The sequence below is a fragment of the Hydra vulgaris genome, chromosome 10 (assembly GCF_038396675.1).
Source record: "Hydra vulgaris chromosome 10, alternate assembly HydraT2T_AEP".
Lineage (NCBI taxonomy): Eukaryota > Metazoa > Cnidaria > Hydrozoa > Anthoathecata > Hydridae > Hydra > Hydra vulgaris.
In genome coordinates this window covers 25,126,030-25,138,205 of record NC_088929.1, presented here as the reverse complement: position 1 = coordinate 25,138,205, position 12,176 = coordinate 25,126,030, and the positions used below count along the sequence as shown (strand labels likewise).

The window sequence follows — 12,176 nt, the reverse complement described above, 5'->3', positions numbered from 1 at the left end:
TCTTCTTGATCAGGCAGTTTTCCAAGTATTAACAGACAGAGATCCATGATTTCTTTGTAGTCATCCCTTGGCATTTAAACATGCAGGTTTTCTTTGAGGAATGCAATCACTTCATTTTGTAGTTCTTGCACCAGGGGTATTTTCATTCGAATGTCACCCAGAGGTTTAAAATTTCCTTGATTAACTTTGGGCCAATATTGCTGAAATCTCTGGAAAAGAGGTATGTTGGGACCAGATGATGGTCCAAATAGTGATCCAAACACTCCTGCTACTATGATCTCATGAACATGGTGTCTGCAAGCGAAATATAACAAATTTCTACCTATATGTTTCTCTAGAACTACACATGCACCATTTTTGGAGCCAGTGTTAGAGGCTGTAGTATCAAAACTCATTCCAATAACATCACCAATTATGTCCCAGAAATTAAGCAGATGAATAACTGCTTTTGCTTGGGCTTCTCCAGTTCCAGCTGATAGTTTTGCTATTCCAAGTATTTTGTCAACATTGTGACCTGTCACACCTACAGATAGCCGGTCAACATTTGCTTTAGGGGCTGCAGAATTTGTACGATCTATCATCAGTTTGCCATCCCAGTGGACGATTAATGGTGGTTTGTCCAAATCGCAGAATTCAGTTCGAACAGTGGCTTCAATATTTGATCGATGATAGGTTCGTTTTCTACGGACTGTAGAACGTGACAATGATCCATCATCGAGGTTCTGTCCACCAGCCCTTGCAATTGCTGCTGCTAGTATAGTAAATTTTGTGTCAGATAGATTAATTCTGTCTAATGTTGATGAAACATCAGGCGAGTCAAGAATTGTATCTAAGATACATTGTCGTTTTGGAGTACTTGCTAAACTTGATTTAGCTGACCCTGAAGAACTTGCTTTACTGACTTGTTGTCTGTAATAAACAGGGATTTCTATCTCAAAATCTCTATCAACCATTTTGTCGTTATCAACAGCATCGTTATCGTTGTCATCACTATAACTTTCGTCATGTAAAGGTTCAATAACAGGAACTATTGCACTCGCACCAGATTGTCTTTGCTCTTCTTTTAGCTTTCGTTCTCTCTCTGCTTGTTTCCTTGCTTCATTTCTTTCTTCTAATTTTGAAAGTTCTTTGTCCTCTCCAAACATCACCATTTTTCTCTGACATCTCTGATCCAATAAAAATTCTTTATCTTCTTCAATTCTGATCATGGTTTCAGCATCCTTGTGGGCAATGTCAAAAAGTAGGCCAATGGTGTCTGTAAATGATTTCTCTCTCGATTTCTGAGAATCTGACAATCTGGATTTATTTTTTTTTATTAATTTAAATTCCTGGACTAAAGTTTTCAACTTTAAGACTACATTCGGATGAAATGCTGTCGGAATACGGGCTTTATTCCAAATAATAATCAGTTCATCAACAGTTGTTTTAAGACTTTCAGGCACTGACTTTTTGGTTGAATTAAGATGATAAAAAAATGTTTTTAAAACATCAGATGTTAAGGGAAGAACTTTATCTGGAAGATTTGGCTCTGGTTGTCCAATTAAAAAGATTTTGGTTTGAAGTCGTGTAGAGATAGCAACACGAGATGATGCTGCCATTTCAATGATAACTGAAATATTATGAGAAAATCAAAACTCAATACCATATTATACAAACTTATCATTCAGTTGTTGGTTTATGCAGCTGCAGCAATATATTATAATAATTATTACTAAAGAAATTAAATAAATATTTTCAAATTAGAAATTATTATTATCTGCACTTAATAACAAACAATACACTACCAGACTACCATGCTAGTTTTCTGTAATAGGTTACTAAGGTTAGGTACTATCAAAATATTAATACATTTGTTGTCAAACTGAAATTCCAAATAAAAATAATATTTATACTTGTAAACCTTTTTATTCTGTTTGAACAAATTCTAAATTGAGTTAAATAATAGTATTAAAATTATGAATACAAATTTTAACAAAATGATATAAACACAGTTGTTTTAAACACTAGCAGACATTTTTTAGTCTGGTGCCCTGATGACAGTTAATCTGCTGCACTTTAATTAATCTATATAGCACGCAATCAGACAATATTTCAGTGGAAAAAATCTAACTAACCAGGTTCTAGAAATTTTTGGAACTTTGGAACTTTTTACACGTTTTTGACGTTTTTCGTAAAACTTTATGGTCATTGAGCACCCCCTAAACATTATCTGATTGGAAAGATTTTTTCCACAGTCAATTACTATGTCAAATGGCACAAAATAAACAACTATGCATTCAAATCCGAGAAAAATTTTTTTTTCCTGTGTTCACATGAACAGCCCTAATATATATATATATATATATATATATATATATATATATATATATATATATATATATATATATATATATATATATATATATATATATATATATCATAAAGGTATTAAACCGTTTGTGGTAAAAAACAGCTGTTAGCTTGTCTTAAACTGACATAATTAAGGTTAGATTACAACAAAATGCATTAATTTAATTGAGGAAACTAATTGAATTTAATGTTTTTAAAAAAAATACAAAAACATAAATTCAAAGACTATGTTTTTTATTTTTTTAGAAATAAAAACATTCTGAATGTTTAATTTTTATTTTTTTACTGTATAACATGTGCGGAGTGTTGCTACATCAACTATCTTATAGCCTGCTGCTACAAAGGAGTGCCGCTACATTGACTGAGGGTTTGGTTGGTGCAGTCTATCAAATAATTAAAAAAATTTTTTTTTTTTTTTAAATTCAAGTTTTTTGTTCTTTAAAACAATTTTTTTTTTTTAAAAAACCTAAAACTGACCAGTTTAATTTTACCATTGGTAAAGTTAAAACTTTACCAATATATATATACATATATATATATACATATATATATATACATATATATATATACATATATATATATATATATATATATATATATATATATATATATATATATATATGTATATATATATATATTGTAGCAACTTAAGCAAATATATATATACACACATATATATATATATATATATATATATATATATATATATATATATATATATATATATATATATATGTATATATATATATTGTAGCAACTTAAGCAAATATATATATACACACATATATATATATATATATATATATATATATATATATATATATAAATATACACATATATCAGGGTGGTCAGCGGTCCTTGAAATCCTGGAAAAGTCATGGAATTTTATAGGTCCTGGAAAAGTCCTGGAAAAACACCCCTTTTTACAAAAAATGCTGGAAATCCTGGAACTTTTTTTATAGAGTTATATTTTCCGTTTATTATGAAAACTAGAAAATGAAATATTATATATTCCGTTTTCTTGTTTTCATCTTTTACAAAATTTTTAGTTTGATTGTGTATTTTCTGGAATGATCAAAATATTTTAATTAATTTTACTATATGTATTAATAATTCTACTAATTATTTAGAAAGTAAAATATACAAATAATATATATATATATAAAAATTAATATAAAATATAACTAACATAATTCCCAAGTCAAAGAACTGTCGTTTCCACACAGAATGGGTATACAATAAAAAGTATTCTTCTTGGGTAAAATTTTGTTCTTCAAATTCAAAGAAAGCAAGATGTAATTGGTGTCAAACAGATATTAATATTTCTAATATGGGAGTATCTGCTTTGGATTCTCATGCAATTGGTAAGAAGCATAAAGAGCATGCAAGGACACATAGGACACAAGGACACAGCTGTATATTCTTTACAGGTAGTTTTTTAGTTATTTGATTTGATTTTTTACTTTTTATTTTTAAAAATGTTTTTGAATTTTTGAATGCTTGGAGCAAATTGATTAGCTGTGCACTTTACCGGATAATAATTTATTTTTTTTTTACACATTTTATTCCTAGATTTTACTACAGAAATATCTGGCTATAAAGCAGCTTTTGTTAACTTACAAGAACATTTTCTCAATTCAAACAAGGTTTTAAATGACAAAATGCCAAAACCTACTATAGAGGATCTTCAATCTCCAGCTCTGGTTACCAAGGCGGAAATAATATGGGCCTTAAATGTTGTAATGTCACATTTTTCTTTAGAATCATGCTTAAATTTAAATGAAATATTCAAATCTATGTTCTCTGATAGTACAATAGCATCAAAGTTTGCATTAAGCAAAACAAAATGTGGCTACCTCATAAATTTTGGTTTAGCACCATACTATCGAGAGCAACTTATATCTGAAGTCAAAGCATCTTTGTTTTGTCATATGATGAGAGTATGAATGTAATCTTTAAAAATGAACAAATGGAATGGGGAGTTAGATACTGGGATTCAAATTCTGGTGTTGTAAAAGCTAGATATGTTGATTCTAAATTCCTCAGACGTCCTAATTCACATTTATTTGACAAACTTATTGAAGCAACAGAGATGTTTGATCTTGGAAAACTAATTTAAGTATCAATGGATGGTCCTAATGTTAATTGGGAGGTTCTAAAAATGAAAAATGAACATAGACAGGAAAAACGATATTCTGATATAGTTAATATGGGCAGTTACAGTTTGCACATTGTTCATGGTACCCTACAAACAGCAATAAATTCCCAAAAGTGGGAGTTAGAAAAAATATTTCGTGCAATGTATAATCTTTTCAAAGAGTCACCAGCTAAAATAGATGAATATATTAGAGTTTGCGAAACTGATCTGTTTGCTTTGCCATAAGTATGCATATTTGAACAGAAAAAAATATTATAATAAATTATCTTATCTTTTATATTTATATATAAGTTAAGAGCATTTCACTATTTATATTTTTGGATTTTATTGTTTCTCAGTTTCTGTGCAACTCGTTGGGTAGAAGATGAAGGTGTGGCTTCTAGAGGCATTATTGTATGGCCAAACATGGTTAAAATTATAAAGTATTGGAAATCACTATGCAAAAGCAGACGTCCTAAAAATAAGAGCTATGAAGTTCTGGTAGATTATCATCTTCACAATTTTGTACCTTTGCGAATAAAGTTTTTCAAAGATCTTGCTAAAAAATTGAAAGGATTTCTAGTTCTATTTCAAACAGACAGGCCTATGGTTGCATTTTTATCTAACAGTTTAAAAAGCATGTTGCGAAGTTTGATGAAAATGATTCTCAAACCAAAAATTTTAAATGAAGCTGGAACTGCATATAGTTTAATTAAGATTGAAGTAGGTAAATCAAGCAACCACCTAGATGTAAACAAAATTGAATTCGGAACAGCACTAAAACAGATGCTAAGTTCTCTTTGTTGTAAACCAGAGCAGAAATTAGAGTTTATAATGGAATGTAAGCAGATTATCATAATGTTATTGCAAAAATTACAAGAAAAATGTCCTTTGAAATATTCTTTAGTGAGGAATGCTTCATCTTTGTCTCCAAATGAAATGGTTCAAAACGAGGAAATATCCGCTGTTAAATTCAAGGCTCTAGCTGAGAGATTAAGTGCATTAAAATGGCTTTCAACCGATGATGTAGATGATGCAAAACAATAATATGATGAATTTGTTAGTGCAGAAAGTGTTCAATTTAATGAAAAGTTTGAGTCTTTTAACAAGTTAACTGATTCTGTTGATAAATTTCTTGCTGTCTATTTACACAAAACTCTGAAGTATTCAGCATTGTGGAAAGTCTGTGCTATCATTTTTGTGTTATCTCATTACCAATCTGGGATAGAACGAGGATTCAGTGTCAACAAACATTTGTTGGTCGAAAATCTGCAAGAGAGATCTCTTATTTCTCAAAGAATAGTTTATAATCACATCAATTCTCATGATATTGCTATTCATCAGTATGAGCTCCCCAGCGATCTCATAAAAAGTTGTAAGCTAGCATACAATCGCTACAATGCAGTATTGAAAGAAAACAAGGATCAGTTAAAGTAAGATGAAGTAAGCAGGAAATGTCAATTGTTTGATGGAGATATTTTAGTTATTAAAAAACAGAAAGAAAGTGTAAGAAAGTGCATTGAACTTCTTAAATCTGATGCTGACAAGTTAAGCATTGACGCAGAAGTAAAGAGAGACTTCACTGTCCTTGCAAAAGCAAATTCTTTTAGAAACACAATTTTAGAAAAAGAACAAACAATTAAAGACCTTGATCTTTCATTAAAAAAACTGGAGCAATCCAAAAAAGAAATAAAATAAAAAAGTTGTTATATATATATAAATATATATATATATATATATATATAAATATTTATAAATATATATATGTATAAATAAATATATATATAAATATATATATAAATATTTATATATATATATATATATATATATATATATATATATATATATGTATATATATATATATATATATATATATATATATATATATATATATATATATATATATATAAACGTGTGTGTGTGTTTGAAAAATTTTTAGAGTAATATATGTGTAAATATATTATTTATATTTAACACACACACAATGATATCGTTTATAAGTGTTTGTGTGTTAAATATAAATCATATATTTATTTAACACACAAACAATTATATTTAATCGTTCTAAGACAATATATTTTGCATTTACTGGTCCAATTTATTGTTGAGAAAAAATCAATATATCCTTGAATAACCCAAAATTTCCTTGAAAAATCCTGGAAATATCCTGGAATTTAAAATTTACTTTTAGCTGGCCACCCTGTATATATATATATATATATATATATATATTATATATATATATATATATATATATATATATATATATATATATATATATACATATATATATTATATTATATATATATATATGTATATATATATATATATTGTATTATATATATATTATATTATATATATTATATATATTATATATATATATATAATATAATATATATATTATATTATATATATATATTGTATATAAATATTATATATATATATATAATATAATATATATATGTATATATATATATATATACGTATATATATATATTATATTATATTATATATATATATATATACGTATATATATATTATATTATATTATATATATATATATGTATATATATATATATATTGTATTATGTATATATTATATTATATATATATACATATAATATAATATATATATTATATTATATATATATTATATATATATATATATATATATATATATATATATATATATATATATATATATATATATATATATATATATATATATATATATATATATATATATATATATATATATATATATATTGCTGTCCCAGCCCAAACCCTCAATTCAAATAAACTTATAAGCTTACATAAATATTTGTCTCTTAAGACCAAGTACTTTTTTTTGAATCAGAAATTTAATAATTAGGAAAATTAAAAAGAATTAAAAATTAAAGAGTTTAGCCTTTTTTTCTAATATTTGTAGAAATTTAAAATTTTTTTAAACATTATAGCAATAGTAATTGAAAAAAATGTTTCATTATGGTAGTTAAGTATAAACTTTCAAATATTACATAAATTTTATATAAAATCTAATAAATAATTTTTCTTTTATTTAGTTGGAGACTTTTATTTAAATAAATATTTCTATAGGCGTTTATATCAAGCAGCAAAGTTGTACCTTTTCAGTCCATCTAGTGGATTGTACTCATGTCCAATAGCAATGACTGATGGAGCAGCAAGTATTCTCAAGGTATTAAAATTTCACTTTTTTTTAAACTTTTAAAATTTCATTTTCTGTTGTTGAAAAAGTCTTTTTTGTTTCAGGCAAGACCAGAGCAACCTTTTAAGGATGCCTATGAAAAATTAATATCAAACAATCCAAATTTGTTTTGGACATCTGGGCAATGGATGACTGAAAAAAAAGGAGGTTCAGATGTTGGTAATTTGAAAATATTTTAGGGTTTCTTTAACTCAGTAGTTGATTTGTTCTAGTCTAGCCTTTTTATGCCATTTAGCTAGTTTTAGCATGACCTTATTTCTCTAGCTGTCTTTTGGAATATAACCTTGGTTTTTTAAAGCACATTCTTGTGTTACCAAGGTAACAACCTACAAAGCATGAAGTTGTAAATATTAAAAAATAAGATAAATTAATCAAGCAACGTATTTTGTTAAATGAAGTGTGAAGCGTTTAACAAAAATGATAGACAATGCTGTTTAACAATTATCTAACCACGACATGTCAAATAACCCTTAAAAACATATAAAAAGGGGCAAAGAATGAAAAAAAGGCCTAGAGACATAGAGGTTATATAAGTGATAAAGATTGTAAAAGTAGTAGAAATGCACATACAGACAAGACAAGCAATTAAAGTAGACAGAAGTATAAAAGAAGAGTTAATATATATGAGGTATTGTATCTTAATTGTTAAATTATAATCAGTAACAATAGTACTGTATTTTATATCTTACGAAATCAACCCTAAAACATTTTGAAGGCACTGCCCAGATTCAAATAGATTCCATTTCTGCTTGGGCCAATCTATTCATCTGCATAAGCAAAGATTAACTTTTGTTTATTTTGTTATTTTACTCAGGCAGATTTTACTCGAGCAGAACCATAACTATTATTACTAACTGTATTGACTATTGACTCCATTTACTGAATCAATTCATTATTCTTATTCAGCCAATAATTCTCATACCTTTCTCAACAACTCTTTCTTTGATTCTGCCAATTCGTCAGAATTGTCAGATACCAATCCATTTAAAAAAGACAATAGCCAATCCCTAACAAACACTACAGCTAAAAATAATATGTTCCTAGAACAAATTTTAGAGCACATTTTAACAACAAAACCTGTTCAAGATTTGCAGATAGATACTTATACTTAGAAGGTTTAGTGTATTAGGAAACCTTTTCCACTCACATTAGAAATGATTTTCACCAGCTTCAAGAACAATTCTGGTAATTTTATGGCAATGCAAATATTGCATGGAACCGAAAAATGGAATTATTTAGCTTAACACAAGATACTGACTTTAGCTCCTATATTACCACTCTAGATAAACTGAGGCAACAGCTTGGTATAGATAGAGAAACTAAGCTAAATTTGTTTATCAAAGGTTTGAAGCCCAACCTATGCAATAGTCAAACTTGCTCCACTGCTACGAAAATAAATATAACTTTTCTTGGGGTTAGATGCATCTAAGCCAAAATAACCTTGGAATTTAAAAAGCTCTTGGGAACCTCCATCAAGTTTACCAAACCAAACTTCTGCACCCACCTCTAAAATTTTTTATCAAAAAATTAAAAATGAAATATTGTTCATTTAACACTTTATAAAATGTTATACTATAAACTATATAAACAAGAAAAACCTGTTTGTTGATTAAAATTAAAGCAATTATCAAGTTGCAGTAACGTTTGCTAAGTTAAAAGTTTTGTCAGATTCATCTCTTGATTAGAAGCTATGCTTGATACATTCCTAAATCCTCCTAAATAAGCAGTTGTGGCTACTATCTATGGTGAGCACCCTATCAGCATGTTGTTGAATTGAAAACTAAATTAAAAAGTCATGCATGTTGTTCAAAAAAAAATTCCTCTAAATAACCTTCCTACTAGTGACTAACAAGTAACTTCTCATCGATGCTTAAGAGTAGGACACAAAGATTCTCTGAAATAATTTTCCCATTATCAAGAAAAACCTATTATCAACATATACCACCACAACATATACCACCACAACCTAACCACTGGAACCATAATACCCAAAACCCAACTTCATCTAATAATACTTCTTCCCTGAATCAACAATTATAAAACAATAAACCAAAAAATAGCCTGCATTTAAATAACTGAGTCCCCCAGCGACACACCAACACACTGGATTCTGAAGAGCATCCTTGTTCTAAAATCTGGAGTAAAGTGTACAAATTTAGAATGCTTGTTCTTATGAACACTGGTGCTAGATGCAGTATTTTGGAGGAAACCATCTTGGAAAATATTAGGAATCAAGTTGCTAAACCACCTCCTTACTTTAGTACCCTGAAAACAGCTAATTGAGCACCACTCCATGTACTTGGAAAAACCCTATGCTCCATTAATATTGGATGTAATATATTTGAGCAGGGAATGCTAATTGCTAAAGACTTAACCCATCCAGTAATTTTAAGATATGAGCCAGTAAATTTAAGATATTAATCCATCCAGTAAATTTAAGATATTAGGCCAATTTAATGTCCTATTAGACTGGAAATCATCTGGTCACATTTGGAGAAAAATCCAAAGTACCAATGATCAGGCAACCTATTAACAATTAATTCAATCCCAATGAAATTATGGATGCTACTTTAGAACACAAAATAATGTATGTTTTTGAAACTCCAAGTCAGCAGAGAGGTGTAACCCTACAGTCCATCACCCTCCTCACACTAGTTAAGATATTTCGACCAGAAGGTTTCCGCAATAACAATGACTGCACAAAAGTACAGCCTTTTTGAATTTACTGACTATCTGCAATCACTTCACGCAATCATAACATGCATTCACTAAATGACTCTGAGAAGATGTCAACATTTACAGATCTTAGACAACCACAATAGCCCTATTTCATTATTGTGCTGAAAATGTCACCCTTATGTGTCTATCAAATTTTTTCAACCAAAAGTCTAAGGACCTAACATCCCAAACAAATACTTGTATTAGCAGGGGATGTCTTTTATCCACAAACGCTTTAATATTGCCCTATAATGCATTACAAGTAGATAGCCTTAATACATGGTGAGCTGTGGTATCGGACCATATTTCTACATGAAAACATATAATGGACAAACCACTGGATGAGTAGCTCTGGAACAATACTTCACTAAGAGCTTATACTACCACGCCCTACGTCACTGTGCTCCCAGTGAATGGCCAGAATCTATAATTGTATGGGGAGATAACAAGCATGACACAAGGTCATTAAGAAATTAAGTACTTACCCAATCGAACAGATTAGTGAATTCATTTTAATAAGGATTTTAAAGGTGGGTGGAGCTATGTGGCTCTTAGAACAAAAAGATCATGTGCTTACCTTAGACAAGTGTATGCTTCTGCAAGATCCCACATTCCCAGATGATATTTTTCAACAATACAAATCTACTGCTGCAAATTATTTACAAAAATTAGGGAATGACCTTGTTACATTTTCATTCTGGAAGCTCATATTATTATAGCCCTTATGACTTAGAAGATGGGCATGATAAGTGCTTGGGAACAAATGCGTTTCATACAAACTGAAATCTCTTCACCGATGGATGATTGCACCATTCCCAATCATATCAGCAGAATGAATACATCAATCTTTGCACCTTTGGGACCCTAAATTAGATAGTATGTACAAAATATTGGTGTACAAATTTGTTAAGGTTGTGGAGACCCAGGCAAACCATGTGCTACTCTTGCCAAACAACTCAATTCCCTGTATTTGAGGTCATAATAAAGACTTTCACTGTACACAGTCTTGCAATTGATTTCTGGATCACATGAAACACTACAGACACTAAAAACTATTAATGACATTAATGGAGGTGATATGTGCTCTACAAGCGATGGCAAGCAGAGGAAGTCAAATTATCAAATCAACTAAAGGACCAATAATGGACTTGCTGAATGGTGTATGACCTGGATGAAAAACTAGTATGATCAATTGGCGATATTTCCTCTAGTGTGTTAACAGCCGCTGGAGAAGCAGTTAAAGAGGTTGGAGAAGGTTTAATATAGTATTATATGAAGTTTAATATGAAGTTTGATATAATTATAATGTGCAGGTTTGTTTTTTCAGGAATTTATTGGAGGATTATCTGGATCAATTTTATGGATTTTATGGGTTGCCATGCTCTTGATAGTTGTGTATTTAGTTTCGAACAAACCAAATTTAAACTATACTTCTTAATATTCTTAAACCACTTCTTAAAAACAAAGAAAAAAGAGAACAACCTGAAATAATTCATCAGGACCAGTCGACAACAATATCTTCAAAAAGAAATAAACACCTCACTCGTAATTGCAAATGCCCACCCTGTAAAAACAAACATAAAGGTTAGAGATTAATGTTTATGGTAATGCCAGAAATTAGAACTTGTGTAATTCCTGGATGAAGATTCAAGGCCCCTTAAACCACCGTGAGTTTTCTATGTGAAATTGATAACGCAATTTTACTGTTTTGCTGATTATTTTACTGTTTTTGCTGTTTCACTGTTT

General features: G+C 29.0%; 1 protein-coding gene across 1 annotated transcript in view; it reads left to right on the top strand.

The window, feature by feature from the left end:
- LOC101239216 (acyl-CoA dehydrogenase family member 11) overlaps positions 1 to 12,176 on the top strand; it is a 53,253-nt gene that overhangs the window by 20,151 nt on the left and 20,926 nt on the right. The window contains exons 3-4 of the mRNA XM_065807593.1: positions 7,583 to 7,682; positions 7,757 to 7,871. Of these exons, the coding sequence (XP_065663665.1) occupies positions 7,583 to 7,682; positions 7,757 to 7,871 (215 nt within the window). The remainder of the gene's footprint in view (positions 1 to 7,582; positions 7,683 to 7,756; positions 7,872 to 12,176) is intronic.